The sequence below is a fragment of the Delphinus delphis genome, chromosome 18 (genome assembly GCF_949987515.2).
Source record: "Delphinus delphis chromosome 18, mDelDel1.2, whole genome shotgun sequence".
NCBI classification, from domain to species: Eukaryota; Metazoa; Chordata; class Mammalia; order Artiodactyla; family Delphinidae; genus Delphinus; species Delphinus delphis.
In genome coordinates this window covers 22,949,845-22,976,232 of record NC_082700.1, presented here as the reverse complement: position 1 = coordinate 22,976,232, position 26,388 = coordinate 22,949,845, and the positions used below count along the sequence as shown (strand labels likewise).

Below are 26,388 nucleotides of genomic sequence, written 5' to 3'. Positions count from 1 at the left end.
GCACTAAAACCATTAACTATATCTGTTCCTTACAAATAGTAGTAACCTTCTACCAAGATGTGTGCTTGACTGCATGGACCCCTCCTTCTCCACAATCACATATACACTGACCTTCCCCCTTTACCTCTTCGGAACAGCTCTCAGAGCTCTCTGAGACACTGTCTCTCGGGTTATAATCCTCAGGTTGGTTTGAATAAAATTTACAATTTTTTTCTTAGATCGACTATTGATTAATTTTTCATCAGTGCACAAATATTGTGAAATGATGACCACAATGAAGTTAATAACACATCCGTCACCTCACATAGTTACCTCTGTGTGTGTGGGTTTATTTTTTTATGGAAGCAAAACTGATAGTCATAAAATAATGGAAAATTTCCTTGTCTAATATTTCTAATTAAAAGTTGCTAATCAAATCCTAATTCCTTAATAAAATTGTAGTACAAAATTTTTATAAGGGAAAAGTTACTATGAAATTATTTTCTGTTCTCATTATCTAACACATGTGGAATATTTCTGAAATAGATATTCCTTATTGCATTTTTTTTTCTTTGAGTCATAGGAAGAAAAGTCCCTTTTATGTTCTTTTAATATTTGCTTTTATTCACTTCAGCTTCAGTTAGCTCACTTCCATATACCAAGATTCTTTTCAAAACAGAAGAGAGAAGAGGTAAAGGCAAATGTGGGAAGGGAAGCTACTTGGTGACATGACAGCCGCTCCTTGGTAGGAGTTATTTCTACCTAAAACATATACGCCATATTAAGAAGCCACAGGGACGAAATAAATGGATGTGGATGGCAGGTTTTCATTCATTTCCTTGACATCTCAGAATACTGTAAATAAGTTTGTGTGTTTCAATTCAAACAGTTCCACGATCTTGGAGGTCTTAATCATTTGTTTTGTTTTGTTTTTACTCTTTACTATTTTTTTTTTGAATTTTATTTTTTTATACAGCAGGTTCTTATTCGTTATCTATTTTATACACATTAATGTATATAGGTCTTAATCATTTGTATTAACAGTTTCTGGAGTGTACAAAGCTCGGGCTTAAGGACCATGATTGGCATTCAATGTAGTCAGACTGCATTAGGCAGATGTACAACCTTGTTCATGGCTGTATTTGATCATCTTTCTTTAAAAGTAACTTCAGGCTGATGAAGTGGCTTAGCACCCTCCTGTGTTTTCAGCCTGTTAGTCATGCCCCACCAGAACATCTGGCTCTGCTGGGCACCTGCACGCTTCTCCAAATGAAACCAAAGTCGGCAAGGTGAATGGGAAGGACTGGCAAGTGGCATTCAACCCGGGAAAAAAGTTTAAACGTGGCATATAACCCGGCAGCCCTGTTTTTAAATGTATCTAGGGTTGTGGTTTTATGCAGGTATGGTATGGGGAACAGGTTAGGAGATGCCTGCCGTAGAAAAGATAGTTTGTTACATATGGTTTCCAAGAGGAAGAGGCACGAGGTGCCACATCAGGCCACGCAGGGCCACGTGCAGAGGCACCAGGGTTGCTCAGGAGGAGAGGAAGTAAGGGAAAAACGTGGGCAAAAGCCTTTCCTGTGGTTTCTGCAGGCTAAGCAGGTTTAGGACTGGATAGCTTCAATAATTTCAGTGCGTTCTGGGGCACAGGGATGATTCCTAATTGTCCAGCACCTGGCCCTGGTGTGACTTAGGGCAGGGGGATAGTGTTCTGGCCTGCAGGAGCCTGATAAAAAGGGGCAGGTGTGGGCATGGCCTCAGGATTGGTTCACTTGGCAATCTAAGGTGTGCTCCCAGGCAAGCTGTTTGCTGTCTCTAGGAATTAGCTAACCCTGGGAAGGGCAGTGCCTCCTTGGCATCTGCAAGACTCTAAGATGTCAAAATACATCTTATAAAATACAGAAGATAAAATAAGATTAATACAAGCCTGTCTGAAACACTTGAAAGAAGCATAAAAACAGAGCTTCTCAAACTTTAATGTGCATAGGAATCACCTGGGTATTCTGTTAAACTACAGGTTCTGATTCATTAGGTCAGGTGGGCATTGAGATTTTGATTTTTTTTTTTTTTGGCCACGCCCCACGGCATGGGTAACTTCCCCCACCAGGGATCAAACCTGCAGCCTCTGCAGTGGAAGCATGGAGTCTTAACCACTGGACCACCAGGGAAGTCCTGAAATTTTGCATTTCTAATAAAGTCCTTGGTGATGTTGGGGCCATGCTTTGAATAGTTAGGGCTAAGAATATCCCTTGGTCACCTTCTGCGGGGAAGAGGGAAGAACCTGACACTTGCCGAACCCTGCTTTGAACCAGATACTGCTTGGCCCTGAATACACAGACTTCATCTTGTTTTGCTTGGACAACATCCTTTGCTCTTAGGAAAAATTATCCCAGTGTTACAGGGACGGGAACTGAGGCTCAGGGTAGTTAAGTAACCCGCCCAGGTCACTTAGCTGAAAGTCAGAAGATACAAATGTATCTGGCCCCAAACCTGAATTTTTTCCCACCACAACACATGTACAGATGGTTCCACTCCAGTGGAAAATAAAATGTCTCTGTTGGTAAAGGCTTTGTAAAATATAAAGTGTGGACTTGAATCATGGACCATTTACAACTTGAATTCTGAACAGAAGAGAAATTCTGAATGATGTTCATTATTTCAGGACCAGAAATAAATGGTGCTGACTAAATAACTTATATTTTATTACAGCTATTCGAGAAACACTTCACACGGGATTCCCTAGTACACTAGTGTCTTTATCTTAAAAAGTGACGCATGTCCATGGTAAGATATAAACAACAAAAGTCTGCCTTCCTCCCATGTGCTTCCATTTCTACTGCGCAGAGAGAACTACCGTTAGGTCTGTGTAGCCTTCTAGAAATTCTGGGCAAATAGTAACCTTCTATGCAAATAATAAACTTTTTCATACAAATTCATTCACCCAGCCATTCATTTTTCCAGGGGGAAAAGGAGTAAGTAAGACATGCAACATCCCTCATGCACCTCACATTCCAGTAGGGGAGCTAGATCATAAGCAAAAGAGTGAAATAAACATTATGTCAAATAAGGATAAATGATAATGAAGAAAAAGCCGGTGGAGTGTGGGGGGGAGGGGCGGGGAACATTTGCAATTTTAAATGCAGTGGTTAAGGAAGGCCTCAGGGAAAAGATGGGATTTGAGTAGAGACATGAAAGAGGTCATCCTATTCCACATTTACATTTTCCTTTAGCAATACGTGTTAAAGCCCTTGCCGTATCACAACTTAAAGATCTACCTCATTCTTATTAATGGCCCCACAGTACTCCACCGTGTGCATATACCACAATACTGATGGGCATTCTGTTACTTAAGCAAAGGGAATGTTTTAGATTAAGCTTGTTATTGAACTTATTAGGTGATCGTCTGAGCGGTCATAAGGAGATTTGGGAAGCACGGTATAAAGCCTGATGAAGTAGAAAGAGCCAATTAGACGTGAAGCTGTGGCTGGGAGCCCAAGCGTGCCACTCGACCAGGTGGCCATGTGATAACTGAGTATTCACTGAATGCCTGCTTCGTATTAGTGGTTTTCCTTCTGCCCCATCTTAGGCAGGGCTACATCCACCAGGTGCGGGGGGGTGTCTAGGAGCTTCTCTACCCTGAGGGCAAGGCGACAACCTACTTGCAACATTTTCCTCAATGCCAGGCTACCCTGTAACTCCTGCGGGGTCAAATACAAACCCTCCAGGTGACAAGTTTTCCACATTCCCCACAAAGGAAGCACAAGCACAAATTTTAGGGAGGAGTTAACCATCTGGGCTCTGACTACAATCTTCCTCTTTTAGGAGAACGCACGTAAGCTTCCTTAAACCAATAAGGAGCAAAATCTCCTTACCTTCTAGTAATATTTATTTACATGGTTACAGATGTTTAGCATTGGGCCATATGACTGAACATATTTCACACTTAATGAAAGATTCATTTATGCATTTAATTATTATCTGAGGCAGTACCTGGATTATGTCAGCACTCTGCCGGGCTCTGTAGGAGGAATAAATATCTGTGCAGTATGGTTCCTGCCCTTGTCACCTGCTAGCTCTTAACAAAGACTGGGCAAGGGGAAAAATGACCGTGATTGAAAGCAGTGTGTGATCAGTTAGTGGTGCCAAGGACAATGTAACAGGAACTAAAGGAGAGGCGAGGATGCTATGATCCAGAGAGGGATCCTGGCTGAGATATAAACAGGCAGGGATGCAGGTGGGACCAGGGGACTCTGGGAAGGGATATGTGTGTGTGTGTGTGTGCGTGCGTGCGTGTATGTGTGTGTGTTTTGAGAACATGTATAAATGGAAGGTGAATATAACTGCACAGCCAGCAAAGGCCCAGGTGAGGGAAAATACAGGTATTACAAAGGGAACACGAAGCAGCCCACTAAGAGCTTAAACACAGAATACGGGGGGTGGTCGCAGATGACAGGAGATGTTGGTTGGAATGAGACTGGCAGAGGGTTCTGAGGCTCCCACCTTGCCATCAGATATGAGATAAATAAATGAGTCTTGAAAGGTGTCAAGAAAAGCACCATCAACCTCTTCCTCTTTTTCTGTTTTTGCTTTTATGGGGGGAGGGGTACTGCACACTTTGCTTTGATAACCTCTATTTCCAATTCCAGTAATTTAAGAAACCAACTTAATACTTATCAAAGTAATATACGCCTGTAGCTTAAAAAAGCAAGTACTCCGTAAGAGGCCATAATCAAAACCAGCCATCCCCACCTGTCTCCACCACCCCCTCCTAGCTCCCCAGAAACCTCTTTTTTGTTTGTGGTTTGCTTTTACTGTGAAAGATAATGACTTGCCAGAGCGAGTAGCCTCCTACAGGGGTCAGACTTTTGCCCCAAGCAGTTGCTCTCAAGTTTGGTTAATCTATGGGCTGGCCCAGGGCAGGAAGACTAACCAGTAAGTCTAACCCAGCTCTCCCCCGTCAAGGAGGTTGAATCCTGTCATGGCAAAGAAAGGACACCACTTTTAACTTTCAATTCTGATATTTGAATCCATATATTTAAGTGATCTATGTACACTGATATTTCTTAAATGATCATTTTTAGATATTATCTAATGTCTTATTACTCTGCAAAACGAGGAAAACTTGACACTGTTACACCATCAACACTTCCCAACAAGCGTTCTTCCCCCATCTTTCCAGTTGATTAAACTGCAATTTGGGGTTAAATCGATATTCTGTGTTTACATTGTTGTGACCACATAATATTGTTTACTACTGAGCCACGCAGTGTAAGAACGCACTTCCTAGCTTGTTCAATATTTTTTTTCCTGGTGCTACCTTTTTCTTCCTTCCTTCTTGTGTGTATCTATTACTAATCACTCGACCTTTTCAAAGGAACTATAAAAGCCCTACTAAAACCGTTTTTGGCGTGAGCAACTCAACCAATGAATCTCTCAGATCTGTTTTTCCCTCCACAAGCCTACCATTGAGTCCGTCCGGTCTAGTGGTTTCCCAGACCAGCTGCCCACCTGTTGTCCTGGGGCTTCTTTTTAACACCATCTTGCGAAATCCCTGTGCCTCTCGCCTGTGTTGGGTCCCCCGCTTCCTGGATCCCATGGTTTCCTCTTTCTTGGTTTACATCCTCATTTTTGTGGAGCTCATTCTCTAGTAGCTTCCTAAGAAAAGGTACATGGGAGGTAAGTTTGTTGAGACCTTCCTTGCGTGTCTGAAAAAGTCTTAATTCTACTCTCACGCGTGCTTGCTAATTAAGCTTGTCATTTAATTCTAAGTAAAAATTCGTCCCCCTCAGAATTTTGCAGGCTGAGTTTCACTGTCTTCTAGCATCCAGTGTTGCAGGTGAGAAGTCTGAGGCCACTGGTTCTCCTGCTCTTTTATCTGTGACCTGTTTTATTTCTCTGGAAGGTTTAGGAATCTCCTTTTTAGTCCCTGGTTTTTTGAAATCTCACCGTAAAAAAACCTTAATGAGGATATTTTCTTATCCATTGTTCTGGGCACTTTCTCTTCCCTTTAAAGTTGGAAATTCCTGTTGTTCTGGTTTGCAAGTTTTCTTGAATTATTCTCTGATATTTGTCTCCCCACCATTTTATCTATTTTCTCCTTTCGGAACCTCTGTAGTGAAATGCTGAACCTTGTGGACTGATCCAATACCTCTTTTACCTTCTTTTTCCCACCCCACTATCCATCTTTGCCTGTTAACCTGCTTTCTAGAAAGTTTGCTGGACTTTACCTTTTACACCTCTGAATATTTTTTTTTAACTTTGAGTTTAATTTCTAAGATCTCTTTCTTATTTTCTGAGTGTTTCTTTTTTTATAGAATTTACCTTTTATTTCACGGATATAATATTGTCTCCCATCTTTCTGAAGATATAATAGATTTTTAAAAGCTCTTCTTTCGCTTCTTGAATTATCTATATTTTTCCGAGCCCCCCCCCCCCCCCGCCCGTTCCTCTCTCTCTGTTCTGATCTCGATATTTTACTCTATATTTTCTGCTGGGAGCCGTACTCAAGTATCTGGTGATCCTCTCACTATTCATTTATATTTAAGACTTTCACACATATATGTAACACATATATAAAGAAAATATACAATTTATTTATATTTAGGTACAGTGAGTCCCTACACAACTGATTAGAAACACTGGCAGGGTGTGCGTATCACCTGGCAGGTGTCCCATGAGGTAATTGGGTAGGAATCTAGCCATTCCGATAGGGACTCCAAATGCAAGTCAGGTCATTTCTTTGAGTCATTCAGTTTCTCTAGATAAGAATCCTTTAAACTGCTGTCTAAAGAGCCTGTCCCAAAAGAACGTGGAAAAGAATAGATACACGTATATGTATAACCAAATCACTTTGCTGTACACCTGAAACTAACACAACGTTCATCAGCTATGCTCCAATATAAAATAAAAATCAAATAAAAAAATAAAGAGCCTGTCCCTGGCTACAGGTGCTTTGGGAGCTACGTTGTAGAACAGTCCAGGAGGGTCTCACCTGTTCACTCTACAGAGTTTCACTTAATTCTCCTGGTTTCACCTCTCCATCCTGGGCCTCGTTTCCCTGAGTCCAGAGCATCTCTGATTCAATTCAGCCCAAGACTATGCCTCACGCCTCCAGCAGGGATGGACATTTGGTAGTGGCAGTGTGAGGGTGGGAGAGGAACAGGGCCGAGCTAGTCCCTGCACTCCGTTCCACTAAGTACTACTGACTACTAACTACTCTGTAACTACTGTGAACTAGTCCCCCCTTTTGCAGGCTCACCCTCACACCCTTCTTAAGTCTCCCCAGGGTCCTTGCAGAATCCATCTGTGGGCTTCTCTCAGTACCCCTCAGCCACTCCCCCTCCATCACTGGGCCATCTTCCCAAAGTTTGCTGACACCTCTTGTTTAGTACCACCTCCCCCTCTGTTCTCTCTCACTCTCAATCTGTGTATAGCTTTTTTTAAATTCTTTGCTGAAATTTTAGGGAGATTTTTGGAATTAGAAGATATAAATGCATGTGTTCAATCTGACAGAACGATAAGTTACCAGTCTTATAAATTTTATTTTGTACTTATGTACTTATTATGTACTTCACTCTAGAAAGCTTATCCAGAGAACTTTAGGTGTTGCCCTAAATCAACTACTAACTACGTAACAACTGTAATACTTTCAGGTAGGATATTACTGAAATCATTTTAATTCTCTCTGACTTTCTAGGGAGTACCAGGCAAATTGAGTTAAACTCCTCCATAAATTTATCTTTATAGACTCTCATTATTATCCTGGCTCTAGAAATTTGGACCAACAGTCAATTTGAGGCAGATGCCACATCAAATTTTAAATATGAAGGAAGGGAGGGAGGGAGGGAGGGAAGGGAAGGGAGGAGGGAGAGATGGAGGGATGGGGGGAGGAAAAAAAGAAAGAAACAGACATCAAGAAAATGATTTAAAAATAGAATAGTGAGAGGATTGGCCCAAATAAATAACTATTTTAAGAAAAGCTATGTAAGTTTATTAAATAAGAAAAGAGACTGCAGAAAATCATCTGCCTTTAAGGTAACTAAACGATGATCACTCACTTGGAAGGCAGTTGAGTAATTTCTGCCCTGAACATTAGCTGTGAAACTCCAGTCATTCATTCAACAACTTGCACCCAAAATTCATATAAAAAAATCACCATTATCCAGCAAGAAACTATCCACATAAGAAATTCTCACAATTACATATACAGATCACCTTCTAATTATGTACTGACCCTTTTACTGCATATATATATATATGCAGTAAAAGTATATAAGTATATTTCTTACAAATTTGTCTACCTAAAATTATGTCATCCTTCTGTGCCACACTCAATTATGGGCCAATAAGCTTCTAAGAAGTTAACCATGTTGTCAACAGGAATGCTTCTAATGTAGCTGTAATCACACTTCTGAGCTTTTTGATAAGATGAAAAACTTTGTAGTCAGACTGACCTTGTTTTGCATCCCGACTCTTCCACTTATTGAATGTATGACCTTCAGGGAGCTGATAACCTCCCCACAAGGAAAATGGACATACTATTATCTATTTTGCAGGTTGTCATATGGATGAAATTGTAAAATGCATATGAAGAACCTGACATATTGTAGGTGTCCAATAAATACAAGCTATTAAAATCAGAACATGAGAAGATATTGACACCTTAACTCTAAAAATACACCCTCTAAGTGAAGAGTTTTCACTTCCATTTTTAGGCATCAGATCACTGGTGTGCTGGTCAACTAGAAGCAACTTGCCAGCCACTGAAAAGCAACAGGGAAGTTCTTACAGGCAATTAGGGAAAGCATTGTGAAAGCAGGGGTGTGGGAAGGAGGCCTGGAAAAAAAGTTAAAGTATTTGACTTTGGATCAGTTCCTATAAAATTAGGAGGTTGGATGACGTCCCTCCAGATGTTCACAATAAAGAGTTCTGCGGCTGGATAATTTTGGAATATGACCCCTTCATCCCATGCTTGCCCCCTCCCCCATTTAAGGCAGCAGTTTGATTTTGTTTTACCTGGCATATTACAAACTTATCCGCCTACAAATCCTCCCCATTTTTTCCCCCCAAATAGTAGCATATTTTGGAAAAGACGGATGAGCTGATCTGCGGTTTCTCATTCTGTAATATGCTGCTCTGAGTTTTACTACTTCACGTAAACGTTTGGTTAAGGAAAGAAGGGTAAACGTGACGTGCATAGCAGCATATAACTTTTAGAGTGGGAGAAAAATCTATCGCCATTCCAGTGAAACCAGATATTTCTAAGTATAGTTTAACATTTCATCTATGTGGTGCCGTCAATGTCTTGAGCAGCTGATCACCAAAGCATCCACTGAACTGCTGCCAATGAAGACAGACATATTACTGGGACACATCTGGCAACTTTGGCAATCAGTGAATGAAATGAATCAACCATGTAGTGAGCGGACTGGCTGCTTGGTGACCAACGTGACTGGAATGGAAAATAACTGTGGGATAAATTAATCCTTAGACTGCAGGACTGAACCGTGATAACCAGAATAAAACTCAAATGTGTGTTCATGATGAATACATTTCCATGCTGCAATTACAAATCCACCAGTTAAATTATTTCTAACAGTAAAATACGTTCACTTTTTCTATCAATCTACCAACATTTACTTTTATCTGAAAGGAAAAGACTGTGCAAAGTGTTTGCTGGGAACGAAAGGATATAGTAGGAAAGAGGCCAAAGAACCTACCAGAAAAAGATCTAGGAGCCAGATGCTCTGTCAGTAACTTTCCATGTAGCTTTCAGTAAGTCTGTTTTCTTACTTTAAAAAATAACTAGCCTCAAGTAGCTTATAATTTAGTTGATTATATTTACAAATTTGGGATTTCCATTTAATGCCTTCTTACATTACAAAATCATTCTTAATTTATCTACATAGTGGAGATAAAAGTGAATGAATATTCTGATGTTCTTTAATTAACTACATGCAATGAAGCCCCCCTGTTTCACTTGAATTGTAGGAATTCTATTAGAACCTGTTGCAATGTGTTTCCTTTCTCTCTTGATATGTCTCCTGCCCCTCAAGGCTGCTAAGGTTTGAAAGTGTTCTAATTATTTCTATATTTTCATAAAATACTCTATTTCCACCCCCAAAATACTTTTCCTTCTTCTCAAGAGGAAGTTTTTCAGAAAACAATTCTGTAGAATCCGAAGGATGAGTGTGTTAGTAGTAGGGTGACCGACTGAGGGGCTTCCCACTGTGTAGGACTTCCTGCTCTAAAACTAGCACAGTCCCTGACAAATGGAGATCGTGGGTCACCTTGGTTGGTAGCTTGAGAGAAGGATTGGAAGTGGCAATGGATGCCTGCATCAGAAAGTTGCCATTTTAATCCTCCTATTAGAAGTACTCTTCTTTCATCGCTAAACAGCTGTAGAAAGCCATCCAACAGCAGATGGATGAATGCATTTAATGACCTTAACTTTCTCTTACACCAGTGGTTCTCAATTCTGGCTTCTTACTAAAATCGTCTGGTTAGCTTTCTTTTTTTTTTTTTTTTTTATTTAAATGATACTATCCCTGATTTAACTGATCTGGAGGTAAGTCCCAGTCACCGGCATATATGTCTAAAATTCCCGTGCTTATTCTACTGTTACTCAGGGCTAAGAAACACTGCTTTGCATCCATTCTGAGATTCAAACTATAGGTCTAGCAAGAGCCATTCAAAGCAAGGAGAAATCTACTTTATTATCTCTGACTTTTAAAATATTGCCTGCAAGTTTCCACTTCATATTTAAAACAAATGAGAACCCACAAACTAACTTTAAATGTATTCACCTAGGGTTCATGGTATGTTTCTCCCTTGTCATGATTATCGATCACCACCACCTACTGACATAATTTTTTGCACAAGAAACTGTGTTAGGCAGGTACTGTGGGACCACAGAGATTTCAAACTCAGGGTCTCTGCCTTCAGGCAGCTCACTGTAAAACACAGGAAGGTGACTAAATGATCAAGCAAAGGACCTCACGAGCATCTCAAAGAGGAAACAGCTATGGCCTGAGACGGTTGGGAAACCTGCACAGAGCAGGTAGGATTTAAAGAAGGCCTTTGAGGGCTAGGTAGGATTCTAATTAGAAGGCCAGAAAGGGCCTTCCAAGCAGAGAGTGGGGAAGAAGCAATCGGACTACCAAATTTAAACATATACACAAATAATAAAATTCACATGCTGAGCAATACAAACTATATGAGGCAAATTGCTGAGCAAGGGGTCATAATTAGCCCTATCACTCTTTTTGGTGATAACCACTCCTGACATTGAAAAGAAGAACTAACCTGGCAGATGGAACAGCTGGTTCAGCCGAAGCATTGAAGACAAGCTTGGTGTGCACCACAGAGAGCAAGCCACAGAACAGCAGCAACAGTACAAGTCCCTTCCCTCTCTCATGCTGGGCCCACCAAAGAGACCTCATTACCCAGGCATCAAGGCAAAAGCTGCTTAGTTCATTGCCAAACCCTTGAGGTTCCTATTCTATCTGATCGGATGATTATTTAACGTTGAGGGAATACATTTAGGACGAAAATCATGCAAAAGTTATGTGTTGTCTTTTATGTCATGTTCCGTGATTATCCGTCATTGATTTTCAATTACTTTTATAATGCGATGGCCTTCTCTCTGGATTTCAGAATTAAAGCAACACTGTGCCATTTGTCCTTGACCCCTAAAAGAGTTAATTTTCATATTTATTCCAATATCTGGCCTTCATGCAAGATAGGAACTAAATGGGTATGGGTATGAACGATCTGGGTACGCATCATCTCAGGAAGTCAGTTGGCAAAAAGAACACTGAGAAGTAGGCACCACTGGTATTTCACACATTATTAACTTATATTACAATTCAAATAAGCTTACAGCTGGCCAAAAAAAAAAAAATCTCTTCTGTAAAGTGATCTCAAACATAATAGGCTTAATCAGAGATAAATTAAATTAGGCAGCCATGCATATTACAGCATATTAATTCTGAGTAGTTATTAAATACACTTTCTGTTATCAGTGGTGTGAACAACATTATAGGCAAACAAATTCTTCGAGGGGATAGGAAATAAAGTTTATGTTTGGGATACTGTGTGCCTGATATCCTCCCATGCCTTCTTATAATGTTAAATAATCTTTTCTAATAGTGGTACTGGGTTAAGTCTCCATAAATGAGTCAACTTCACTCCCAGGCAATTAAGCAAAAGAACAGCAGACCAGTGTGGTTTTAGTTTTTTCCAACGGGAGCTTTTCTACCTCTCTACTGCAATTTTTAAAAGAAGGCATTAGTGAGTCAGGCTGGAGCAAAGTTGCCCAAAACATAAGGTAGTGAATATTCATTATGTCAATTTTATGACGCATCTCATTCTGTGTTTTGGGTAACCTGTGTTGCCTGAGGATATTCAAAGAAGGAAATTATTAAGGTTGAGTGCTAGCTTGTAAATAACATCCTACCATTCTCTCTGTTTCTTTAAATGGTAGTAATCTAACCCATCCACGCTAGCATGCAGATTCCATAAACTAGCAAGTGGTGCTTCTGTGAAAGAAAAGAAAGAGAGACGTCTAAGGGATGAAATATGTCGAGAAAGGGAATGTACACACGTACACACGTTACCTTCCTGGATGTACTTTTGCCATATTATCTTGCTCTTTTATTAATCAATCAGGCCCTTCAGTTTCTGTATCCAGAAGCAACTCAAGTTACTAGGTACGACCCTCCCACACACACCCAACCCCCAAGTCTGAGAAAAACGTTTGACACTCTTTACGCTTTGCACATTTAAAACTCAATGTAAGGTGACAAGAACATTAAGCTGCCCAGTGACCAAAATGTGAAACTCATCACTATCTGTTCTTAGCCATGGGTGTAATAATTGGCAAATTAAAGTGCCTGACAATAGCTGGGCCACCTGCATCAGAAAGCATCACCCTGGAATGACTAATGCAGACAAATGTATGCGGCCAGCTTTACTGACAACTCCTTCTAACACCCGCAGCCTGAAAAGGCACATTACAGTACCTGTTTCATTTCCTGTAAAGGAAGCACCATGTCGATTTTTCTGTAATTTAAAGGCATAAAACCTAACAGCCCTCAATATTTTGTATATACATACTGATTGAACTGACTGTTATTTACTTTTGAAGTAAGCTAGAAAGAGAAAGACGAATATTGTATACTAATATATATATGTGGAATCTGAAAAAAATTGGTATAGACGATCTTATTTACAAAGCAGAAATAGAGACAAAAGACGTAGAGAACAAACATATGGATATCAAGGGGGAAAGGGGGGTGGGATGAATTGGGAGATTGGGATTCACATATATACACTATTGATACTCTGTATAAAATAGATAACTAATGAGAACCTACTGTATAGCACAGGGAACTCTATTCAGTGCTCTCTGGTGACCTAAATGGGGAGGAAAACCAAAAAAAGAGGGGACATATGTATACGTATAGCTGATTCACTTTGCTGTACCGTAGAAACTAACACATTGTAAAGCAACTATACGCCAATTAAAAATTTAAAAGAAAAGGCCTACTTACTCTTGAAAAACCCAAAGTTTTTCTTTCTAAGCTGGCAAACTGGGATCAACTTGTTTATTAAAATGTTGAATGTGAAGCTTTATAAAAACTAAATTCAAATAAATACAAATGCTTCAAAAATAATTTTGTTTTAATAAACTTGCTATTATTCATCCATCCATCCATCCATTCGACATTTATTGAATACCTACTATGTGCTAGGCACTTCTTGATATTTGGCAGAGAGAGATGAATAACATATCCTTAAGGAGTCTGTCAACCATTGGAGGAAAGTTGCACGCACACAGCCAATTTCTACACGTTACTGTAGAAATCGTTTCAGAGCACCTCCCTTTCTCTTAGAGACTTCAGAGAGAAGACTCTTGAGCTGCATTCCAGGATCATATAAAGAGGGCACAAAATGAAGAGTTTTTGTGACTGAACAAGCTTAAGAAAAACCTTCCAAGCTGAGAGAGAAGCATGTACAAAATCAACAAGAAGGTCGTGGTCTGAGTGAGGAAAAGAAATCGCCTTCAGAGTAAATGAATGAAATAAACACAAGAGGCAAGAAAGTCAACATATGATGGTGAACACTAGGCAAGGGTGAGAATATGCAGGGCCCCAGAAGACATGTCTAGGACTTGGGATTTCATTCTATGGGGCAGTAGTTTGCAATATACATGCCAGGGAACCCTCGGGTCCCGGGAAGGGAGGGAGACAGATTGGGAAGGCGTGAAAAGAGTGAAGGAGAGGCCGGCCAGTCAGGACTCTGGGCCCCGAAACTCTGCTTCAACCACAGTACCTTTGCCAATGTGTGTCTTCTGTTGGGCCTTCTAAATTTTTTAAATAACTTTTGAAATTGGAAAAATTTTAGATTTACAAAAGTTTTAAAGATAATACAGAGAGTTCCCATAAACACCTCACCCAGTTTCCCCTAATATTAATCTCTTTATGTTACCACCACGGCACATTTGTTACAACTGAGAAACCAACATTGGTACCTTGCTATTAACTAAACTCTGGACTACATTTGTGTTTCACCAGTATTTCCACTCGTGTACTTTCTCTGTTCCAGGATCCAATCCAAGACACCACACTGCATCGAGACACCATGTCTCTTCCGTCTCTTTTGATGTGTGACAGTTTCTCAGTTTTTCCTTGTTAGTCATACAGTCTTGGGGAATATTAGCCAGGCATTTCACACTCACTCTGGGTTTGCCTGATGTTTTCCTCGTGAGTAGACTAGGGTTATGGGTTTTGGGAGGAACACCACAGAGGTGAGGTACACTTTCCATCACATCCTAGCAGGGGGCATATATCATCGACAAGACTTGGCACTTGCAATGCTAACCTTGATCACTCGGTTAAGGTAGTGTATACTGAGTTTCTTCAGTGTAAAGTTACTATTTGCCCTCTTCACATACTCTCTTATTTGGAAGCTAGTCACTCCAGCCCACACTGAAGGATGAGGGTAAGCTTTACTTCCTGGAGGGGGCTATACCTACCTACATCATTTGGAATTCTTCTACAAAGAAGGTTTGTCCCTTCTACTCCAATTATTAATTTGTTTAATCATTTGTTTATATTAGGATGAACTCATGTACATTTATTTTATATTTTAGATTATGGGACAATAAATACCGTATTATCTATTTTGTTCCTCAAATTGTTCCAGCTTTTGCCATTGGCAACTATTTTAGGCTGGCTCTTCTATTCCTTTGACATGCCCCCATCCTTTTGTTCTTTGAGCACTTCTTGTTTTAGGGCAAACCAGATAATTCAGTTCTATATTGTATTTTTACTGCCCCAGCCCTAGAACCAGCCATTTCTCCAAAGATCCCTAGCTCCTTTTCACGGAGGATGATATTTAGAAACTAGTATCTGGGCATGGGTGTGCTAAGATGCTACTGGGGTATCACTGCTCCCAGGCCCTCTCAGCAGAAAGAGTTCGGAATGTATGTATATATTCAAGCCCAGATATATATACATAGCTATAATTGTTTCTGTATCCGTCCATCTGTATATATATTACACTAAACATGAGTTCATACTAACAGGTCCAACTATAACGCAGTACTAAATGGTTCATTCTGGCTTTCCCTCCTTGCTTATCTGCAAAGACCCTGACAGAGAGAAACTCGGCTCCCACCACCCATTTACTTATTTGTTTGACTCTAGTATTTGAAACTTCTTTTGAAAACAAAACTCTATTACTTTAAAATAATAGAAAAAAGCCTGAAAACAAACATTGTAAGAGAAGATCTTTAAATTATTTCATGTAGAAAAGTGACTTAATTATATTTATATTTTTAGAAATATTATTCTAACTGAGTGAGGAATGGGTTGAAGGGGGCTGAGACTTGAGGTAAGAACAAATGTTAGAAAGGATGCTGTGTACTCCAGAGGATATTAAAGACCTGCGAATTAATTTGAGGGATATTTTAGAAGATTCATAAATAGAACTTAAGTGACTGGATGTGGAAAGTGAGAGAGAGAAGATGGAGATAAATATGGATTAAGTAATGGGGTAAAGGTGTCTTTTTATCTCAGAAAATACACTGGGAGGAAAGGATTTGGGAAGAAAATAATTGAGTATAAGGCATTTAAAATGGAGTATCCATGTGGACACGCTTCAAAGACCTCCTGAAATGTGGTTCTGAATTTCAAGAGAGTTGTCTAAGCTGTAAAAGTGAATTTCAGGGTCTTAAGCCCAAAACGGATGATGCAAAATCTTGGGACCAAATTAAAAGGCCAGGAATATGGGATGAATAAGAAATAGAAGATCAGGGACAACGAACTATACAACAATAATATTGAGAAATAACATGCTGAATACATGAATATGTGGTAACTCTCCATTTACTTAGGTCATAATTTCTCTCAACATGCTTTGTAGTTTTCAGTGTATACGTCTTACACTTCTTTTATTAAATTTTTTCCTAAGTATTTTGTTATTTTTTATGCTATTTTAAATGAAATTGTTTTCTTAATTTCATCTTTAGATTGCTCATTGCTGGCAGATAGAAATATAACTGGTTTTTATGTACTGATCTTCTATCCTACAAGCTTGCCGAACTCATTTATTAGCTCAACAGTTTTTTTTGTGAACTCCTTAGGATTTTCTATATATGAGACTGTGTCATCTGTAAACAGAGTTTGTTTCATTTGTCCCTTTTCAATCCAGAGGCCTTTATTTATTTTTCTTGCCTAACTGCCTTGTTAGAATCTCCAGTAAATTACTGAACAAAAGTGGCAAGAGTAGACATCCTTGTGTTTTTTGATCTCAGGTGGGAAACTTTCAGTCTTTCACCAATAAGTATGATGTTAGCTGGGGGTTTTTCATAGATAATTCTTTATCAGATTGAGAAAGTTTCTTCATATTCCTAGTTCATTGAGTGTTTTTATTTTTTAAATTTTATTTATTTATTTTCTTCTTGCAGTACGTGGGCCTCTCACTGTTGTGGCCTCTCCCGTTGCGGGGCACAGGCTCCAGACGCGCAGGCTCAGCAGCCATGGCTCATGGGCCCAGCCGCTCCGCGGCATGTGGGATCTTCCCGGACTGGGGCACGAACCCGCGTCCCCTGCGTTGGCAGGCGGAGTCTCAACCACTGCGCCACCAGGGAAGCCCCCACTGAGTGTTTTTAACAAAAGGTATTTTGCCAAATGCTCTTCCTGCATCTATTGAGATGATCATATGGTTTTTGTCTTTTATTCTATGAATATGGAGTCTTACATTCATTAATTTCTGAATTTTGAACTAACCTTGCACTCCTGAGATAAATCCCACTTGGTCATGGCGTATAATCCTCTTACATGTTGTTGTATTCGATCTGCCAGAATTTTGTTGAAGATTTTTGAGTCTACATACGTAATAAATATTGGTCTGTATCCTTGTTTGATTTTGGTATCAGGATAAAAGTACACTTACAGTTTTACATATTAGCAGGAATGAATAGGAAGATTAAAAATTTAAATTACACCTGAATTATTAAAAATACATAAAATTCTTAGTAATAAATGCACCAAGAGGCATGCTGGAATTATACGCTAAAAACTATAAAATATTGCTGAGAAATATTAATGAAGAGAATGTACATTTATGGATTGAGAGGCTCAATACTGATGTCAATTCTTTCCAAACTGAGCCTTAGATTTAACGTATTCTCAACTGTAATCTGACTAAACTGATTATTTTTAAAACTGGTAAGCTGGGGTTTCCCTGGTGGCGCAGTGGTTGAGAGTCCGCCTGCCGATGCAGGGGACACAGGTTTGTGCCCCGGTCCGGGAGGATCCCACATGCCGTGGAGCGGCTGGGCCCGTGAGCCATGGCCGCTGAGCCTGCGCGTCCGGAGCCTGTGCTCCGCAACGGGAGAGGCCACAGCAGTGAGAGGCCCGCGTACCGCAAAACAAACAAACAAACAAAAAAACAAACAAAAAAAAACTGGTAAGCTAATTCTAAAATCTACATAAATTTTCAGAAGAAATAGAATATCTAAGCCAATTTTATAAAAGAACAAAGATGGAGGACTTACACATCTGACCTGAAGACTGGCTGTAAAGCTACAGTAATCAATACAGTGTGGTACTAGCGTAAGGAGCAACAAAATCAATGGAACAGAATAGAGAGCTCAGAAATAGGTGCACACTTATGTGGTCACTTGATTTTTGAGACTAGCACTAAGGCATTCCAATAAGGAAAGGAAAGGCTTTTCAAAAATAGTGTTGGAAGAATTAAACATCCCATATAGAAGATAATAAACAAATAACATACAAAACATAATAAACATAATATACAAAAGTTAATTCAATAAGGATCATAAATCTAAACATAAAATCTAAAACTATACAACTTTTCAAAGAAACCACAGAATTTTTTTGACTTGAGCATAAAGTTATCTTAGGATACAAAAGCCAGTACCTATGAAAGAAAAAAAAACCCAATAAATTACACCCCCCAAATTAAAACTTCTGCTCAACAAAAAACATCATTAAGAGAATGAATAGACAAGCAATACATTGGAATTGGAAGGAAGCAGTTGCAATGTATACATCTAATAAAATCCCGGAGACGAATATATATTTTATACCTCAAAAATAAAAATACATACAAGCAACCCAATATAAAGATGGGCAAATACTTCAATGGACACTTTACAAAAGAAGATATGGCCAGTAAGCACATGAAGAAGATGTCAACATATTAGTCATCAAGAAAAATGCATATTAGATCACAATGAAATATCACTGCAAACCCAATTCTAGCTTACCAGAATGGCGAAAATTAAAGAGACTGACAAGACCAAATGCTGTTGAAGATGTGTAACAACTAAAACTATCATATATGGTTGATGCGAATGTAAAATGGTACAACTACTTTGTACAAAGATATGGTAATTTCTTCTAAAACTCAATATACACCTACCTATGACTAAAATTCCACTCTTAGATATTGGCCTAAAAGAAATGAAACCATATCTTCACAAAAGACTTGTTCAAGAATGTTCATGGCAACTTCATCCAAAATAGAGCCTGTAAAGAACACAAGTGTCCACCCATAGAAGAATGGATTAACAAACTGTTGTCTATTCATGCAATCAAATATCACTCAGCAAGAGACAGAAATGAGTTACTGACAGACTCAAGAATAGATTAATCTCAAAAACATACTATGTAAAAGAAACCTGACATGAAAGAGTATGTAGTATATGAGTCTACTTATACGGAGTTCTAGAACTAGAATTGATTTACTCTAGAGGTGGGGATGGGGATGTGCTGGGAAGGTGTATGAGGGAATTTTCTGGGGTTGATAGACATTTGGGTAGCACAGGTGTATATAACTGTTGGAACTCATAGAAACGTACACTTAAGATCTGTGCATTTTATGTAAATATGTAAATTTTACCTAACAATTTTACTCAAAAAATAAGAATCATATAAGAAATCATAAAACTTTGAATTCTAGTAATGGTACATACACCAAAGCATTTGGGGGAATTGTAGCGATGTCTACAATTTACTTAGAAATGTTTCCAAAAATTCAGTGGATTCGTGGATGAAAACAGGGATGCATAGAGGTAAGCATATGAGTGTTCACTGCCAGTTTCTTTCAACTTTTCTGTGTGGTTAAACATTTCCATAATAAAATCTTGCAAAAGAAAAAAAAACCTTAAAAACTGAGTCTTTCACAATAAATAATAAATTAAAGGAAAAAGTTAAAAGAAAAAAAAAAAGAAAGCAATCCCAACTCATAAGTTACTAGCCACGTGAACTTGGCAAAGTGTTTAAATAAAGAGTCGATGTCTAAATTTCCTTATTTGTAAAACAAAAATGATAAATAATACGTTTTATACAGGATCCTTAAGGGACTATACTTGCTAATATATGTAAAGCACAGTTCTTGATATAAATAAGCACTGAGTAAATGTTTGGCTCCTATTTTTAGTGAGCACGGAGTGCCTGTGGCCATAAACCCACAAAAATAAAACGTCTCAGAAACAGAAAAGGAGGATACTGTTTGCACACTTTGTTAAGGCAATTGTGATGTTTGTTGCATACATAAAATCAGATTCACTGTGATTTTTTTTTTTTCTGTGCGTGAATGTCATTTATCAGGACCCCTAAGCAAATGAGCTAGTAGAAAGGAAATATTATATTTTAAAACACCCATAAAGCATATTTTTAGAAATGGTATTTCCTTGACTTTCATTCCAGGAAAATGCTAACACATGGCGTGGAGCATGCTGGGCCCAGAAAAGAAAGCCTGCCAGATGCCACAGCAATAAATAGAGCGGGGCTTTGGAGAGGAAAAGTAAAATGAGAACATGTAATGTTATGCCTCCAATACCCTTACCATCTGGTATTTAGCCCACTGAAATTATGGGGTTTTTGGAAATTCACCTTTGTAGGCCACCTTTAATTAATTTTCTTATTTATTTGTTTAGCAAACATTTAAATCACAGCCTACTCTGGGCAGAGTTCTGCATGCCCTCCAGGACCTCAGCAAAACAAAGGGTGAGGTAATGTCAGAAAGAAAAAGTTCGAAGTGCAGTATAATGAGAGGTCAGTACTATTTACACCTGCCACCTCCTTCTTTAATATTCATTTTAAAAACACAATTTTCATATTTTCAATCGACAGCTTAAGCAGCCACATATTTTCACAAACGACAGGACTCTGCAGACAGGAGAAGAGGTGGCAGAATATGTTATGTGGGTTATGTTTTAATTTGCTGAGAAATGCGTAAGTAGAAATACATTTTTATCAATTACATTTCCTATAGTGCTTGCACTATCATTTTTATCAATATTTTAAATGCAAGTGGGATTTCTTAATGTGGTATCTTTTACTTTCAATTTAGCAATGTTTCTGAGAAGAAAACGGAGCTCTAGAATGTTGAAAATTGTCTCATTCTATTACGACTGCTCTCCTTCGGGTTTTCAAATACGTATACTTGTGATACTCCTAAGAAACTGTGATTGATGGATTTTTACCCAGAATTTAAAAACAACAACAATAACAAATTCTTTTAAATGAAAGGAAAAGTACATTCTGTTCCCTTAACTTGTCTTTATTTGGGGATTATACGTTCTCTGCTAAAATTTAGGATGGAATTTCTAACAGTGATGGCATTGTTCAGCAAATAGCAGTCCTTTGTGCGTGTGCAAATTTTCAAATGAATGGAAATGGTCTTAGACATTTTATCTGGAAAACTTTCGCCTATAGTATTTATTCAAATGTTGTCCATATTTTCAGGAAAGAATTGAGAAAAATGTCTTTCTCATAAAAAGATGTCATTCCCTTGTGGCTACTATGAAAGGAACTCCCTCTCCTCCCTCCAGTACACAACACACAAACCCTATGCTATCAGTAGAAGCGAAACATAAAATTCAAGAAGCACTGACTGCATGCCAAATTCTGGGATAACAGGGAAGAGAAAGCCAGTCGGCAATCACCCCTCCTGGCCCTTATCTTCTCCTCCCACTTATCTCTCCCAGGCTGGGGATGTCCGGACTCTATGACCTCTTTCTTCAGTGGAGACACAAGCTGTGAGTCAGGTGCCCTGAACTTTAATGTCTGTTCTTCTTCCCCATTAACCTTACTGTTAAGAGAAAATAAAATGTTTTATGTCAATGAAAATACTCAGTCACTTGGAAATCATCTTTCTGGGTTTCAGCACAAATACACCTGTGATCTTAAAAAATCCTTTCCATTTAAATAGCAATAAATTTGTCACAGAAGTATATTAGGAGACCTATATTCAAATAAAGTTGCCCACTGACTTTAGGTGAATCCACTGCTTTCTAAATCAGTACAAGTTGCATAGGATGATCAAAGGCCAAACTTTTGTAATCTCTCCCCATGTAGATCATCTTAGAGTAAAATTATTAGGGAGAAATTAGGGATTCGTAAAGCAAGACAGAGAGGGTTTTTGTTGTGGTTGTTGTCATTTTGATTAGCCACAAGCTTATACCACTGTATTTACTGGAGAGTGTATAACCGTCTTGAAATGAAACATCACATAATTCCAACAAGTATGCTCTCTCTAGTTAACCTAAATTAGGGAGGCTTCCCTATACTCATTTTGTCTCTTTCACAAGCATCCTTGAAATTCTTTGCCCTTAATTACTTACATCTATGCTTCAAGTATTAGGAGCACGCTTGAAATTTACAATTTTTCTAAGTTCCTAACACTTATTAGCTTTGTTTTCTGCCTAGACCTGTTAACCTAATTTTGTCTTCAATGCTTTTGGGAATAATGCATTGCTTATCTTTAAATTTTCCATAGCTGTTTCTATATTAAGGAATCCAAACGCAGGTTTCAATTTACTCATTATGAATTTGCTGATCCTCTACTTTGAATTAAAAACCAAATTTTTTTCATTCTTCTCCATTACGTTTCAAATTTTAACAGATACTTTCAAACTGTATTCGAAAAACTTATAATCCAACACCATGACCAATCTTCTTTCTGCCAAGCACTGGTGCCTAAATCTTTCTTTCTTTTTATTTTTTTAAGTGCTGTGGAACCTGATATAAAAGACAAGGGGAAGAAAATGCAGAAGGATGACAGTAGGCCTATTACTGGACACATGTCCTCTTTCTCCTCTGCAGCTTCATCTTCTTGGACGGCATCAGAACCCAGGGGCTCCACCCCAACTCCTGAGAGAAGGGGCCTGCAAAGGAAAGGAGAGGGAGGAAAGGAAGGCTGCAGATCTGGTGATACTTTGAGCTGAGTCCCGATGCCACATCTTGTAGGCACACAGATTGACAGAGCAGCATTTTGATTTTCTAAAGTGAAATCCACCAGAAATTAAGAGTGTGCCGTTTGTGGGAACTCTAGCACTCTTTTTTAAAAATTTAATTAATTATTTAAACATCTTTATTGGAGTATAATTGCTTTACAATGGTGTGTTAGTTTCTACTGCATAACGAAGTGAATCAGCTATACGTATACATATATCCACATATCTCCTCCCTCTTCCGTCTCCCTCCCACCCTCCCTATCCCACCCCTCTAGGCGGTCACAAAGCACCGAGCTGATCTCCCTGTGCTATATGGCTGCTTCCGAGCAGCTATCTATTTTACGTTTGGTAGTGTATATATGTCCAGGCCACTCTCTCACTTCATCCCAGCTTACCCTTCCCCCTCCCTGTGTCCTCAAGTCCATTCTCTACGTCTGCGTCTTTATTACTCTCCTGCCCCTAGGTTCTTCAGAACCATTTTTTTTTCGATTCCATATATATGTGTGAGCATACAGTATTTGCTTTTCTCTTTCTGACTTACTTCACTCTGTACGACAGACTCTAGGTCCATCCACCTCACTACAAATAACTCAATTTCGTTACTTTTTATGGCTGAGTAATATTCCACTGTATATATGTGACACAACTTCTTTATCCACTCATCTGTCGATGGAAACTTAGGTCACTTCCATGTCCTGGTTATTATAAATAGAGCTGCAGTGAACACTGTGGTACACGACTCTTTTTGAATTATGGTTTTCTCAGGGTATATGCCTAGTAGTGGGATTGCTGGGTTGTACGGTAGTTCTAATTTTAGTTTTTTACGGAACCTCCATACTCTCCATGATGGCTGTATCAATTTACATTCCCATCAACAGTGCAAGATGGTTCCCTTTTCTCCACACCCTCTCCAGCATTTAACGTTTGTAGATTTTTTTTTGGTGATGGCCATTCTGACTGGTGTGAGGCGATACCTCATTGTAGTTTCGATTTGCATTTCTCTAATGATCACTGATGTTGAGCATCCTTTCATGTGTTTGTTGGCAATCTGTATATCTTCTTGGGAGAAATGTCTATTTAGGTCTTCTGCCCATTTTTGGATTGCGTTGTTTGCTTTTTTGATATTGAGCTGCATGAGCTGCTTGTAAATTTTGGAGATAAATCCTTTGTCAGTTGCTTCATTTGTAAATATTTTCTCCCATTCTGAGGGTTGTCTTTTCATCTTGTTTATGTTTTCCTTTGCTGTGCAAAAGCTTTGAAGTTTCATTAGATCCCATTTGTTATTTTTGTTTTTATTGCCATTTCTCTAGGAGCTGGGTCAAAAAGGATCTTGCTGTGATTTATGTCAAAGAGTGTTCTGCCTATGTTTTCCTCTAAGAGTTTAATAGTGTCTGGCCTTACATTTTGGTCTCTAATCCATTTTGAGTTTATTTTTCTGTATGGTGTTACGGAGTGTTCTAATTTCATTCTTTTACATGTCCAGTTTTCCCAGCACCACCTATTGTAGAGGCTGTCTTTTCTCCATTGTATATTCTTGCCTCCTTTATCAAAAATAAGGTGACCATATGTGTGTGTGTTTATCTCTGGGCTTTCTATCCTGTTCCATTGATCTATATTTCTGTTTTTGTGCCAGTACCATACTGTATTGATTACTGTAGCTTTGTAGTATAGCCTGAAATTGGGGAGCCTGATTCCTCCAGCTCCATTTTTCTTTCTCAAGATTGCTTTGGCTATTCAGTCTTTTGTGTTTCCATACAAATTGTGAAATTTTTGTTCTACTTCTGTGAAAAATGCCATTGGTAGTTTGATAGGGATTGCACTGAATCTGTAGATTGCTTTGGGTAGTATAGTTATTTTCACAATATTGATTCTTCCAATCCAAGAACATGGTATATCTCTCCATCTGTTTGTATCATCTTTAATTTCTTTCATCAGTGTCTTATAGTTCTGCATACAGGTCTTTTGTCTCGTCTCCTTAGGTAGGTTGATTCCTAGGTATTTTATTCTTTTTGTTGCAGTGGTAAATGGGAGTGTTTCCTTAATGTCTCTTTCAGATTTTTCATCATTAGTGTATAGGAATGCCAGAGATTTCTGTGCATTAATTTTGTATCCTGCTACTTCACCAAATTCACTGATTAGCTCTAGTAGTTTTCTGACAGCATCTTTAGGATTCTCTATGTGTAGTATCATGTCATCTGCAAACAGTGACAGCTTACTTCTTCTTTTCCAATTTGGATTCCTTTTATTTCTTTTTCTTCTCTGATTGCTGTGGCTAAAACTGCCAATACTATGTTGAATAACAGTGGTGAGAGAGGGCAACCTTGCCTTGTTCCTGATCTTAGAGGAAATGCTTTCAGCTTTTCACCTTTGAGAACGATGTTTGTCATATATGGCCTTTATTATGTTAAGTTCCCTCTGTGCCTACTTGCTGGAGGGTTTTTATCATAAATGGGTGTTGAATTTTGTCAAAAGCTTTTTCTGCATCTATTGAGATGACCATAAGGTTTTTCTCCTTCAGCTTCTTGATATGGCTTATGCCACTGACTAATTTGCGTATATTGAGGAATCCTAGCATTCCTGGGCTAAACCCCTGGTGATCATGGTGTATGATCCTTTTAATGTGTTGTTGGATTCTGTTTGTTAGTATTTTGTAGAGGACTTTTGCATCTATCTTTCTCAGTGATATTGGCCTGTAGTTTTCTTTCTTTGTGACATCTTTGTTTGGTTTTGGTATCAGGGTGATAGTGGCCACGTAGAATGAGTTTAGGAGTGTTCCTCCCTCTGCTATATTTTGGAAGAGTTTGAGAAGGATAGGTGTTAGCTTTTCTCTAAATGTTTGGTAGAATTCGCCTGCAAAGCCATGTGGTCCTGGACTTTTATTTGTTGGAAGATTTTTTAATCACAGTCTCAATTTCAGTGCCTATGACTGATCTGTTTATATTTTTTATTTCTTCCTAGTTCACTGTCGGAAGGTTGTGCTTTTCTGTGAATTTGTCCATTTCTTCCAGGTTGTCCATTTTATTGGCATATAGTTGCTTGTAGTAATCTCTCATGATCCTTTGTATTTCTGCACTCAGCTGTTACCTCTCGTTTTTCATTTCTAATTCTATCGATTTGAGTCTTCTCTCTTCTTTTCTTGATGAGTCTGGCTAACAGTTTATCAATTCTGTTTATCTTCTCAAAGAACCAGGTTTTAGTTTTATTGATCTTTGCTACTGTTTCCTTCATTTCTTTTTCATTTACTTCCTATCTGATCTTTGATTTCTTTCCTTCTGCTAACTTTGGGGTTTTTTTGTTCTTCTTTCTCTAATTGCTTTAGGTGTAAGGTTAGGTCATTTATTTGAGATGTTTCTTGTTTCTTGAGGTAGGATTTTATTGCTATAAACTTCCCTCTTAGAACTGCTTTTGCTGCATCCCATAGGTCTTGTGTCGTCATGTTTCCACTGTCATTTATTTCTAGATATTTTTTGATTTCCTCTTTGATTTCTTCAGTGACCTCTTGGTTATTTAATAGTGTATTGCTTAGCCTCCATGCGTTTGTTTTTACAGATTTTTTCCTGTAATCAATATCTAGTGTCATAGCGTTGTGGTAGAAAAAGATACTTGATACGATTTCAATTTTCTTAAATGTGCCA

The 26,388-nt window shown here is 38.6% G+C and overlaps 1 protein-coding gene across 4 annotated transcripts in view; it reads right to left on the bottom strand.

The window, feature by feature from the left end:
• Positions 1 to 26,388, bottom strand: part of ENOX1 (ecto-NOX disulfide-thiol exchanger 1) — a 610,579-nt gene that overhangs the window by 261,208 nt on the left and 322,983 nt on the right. For 3 of the 4 annotated variants that reach the window (XM_059995963.1, XM_059995964.1, XM_059995965.1), the window contains exon 5: positions 5,488 to 5,634. The exons of the other annotated variant lie outside the window; for it this stretch is intronic. In XM_059995963.1, the coding sequence (XP_059851946.1) occupies positions 5,488 to 5,575 (88 nt within the window). In that variant the 5' untranslated portion in view covers positions 5,576 to 5,634. The remainder of the gene's footprint in view (positions 1 to 5,487; positions 5,635 to 26,388) is intronic. 4 annotated transcript variants of the gene reach the window in all.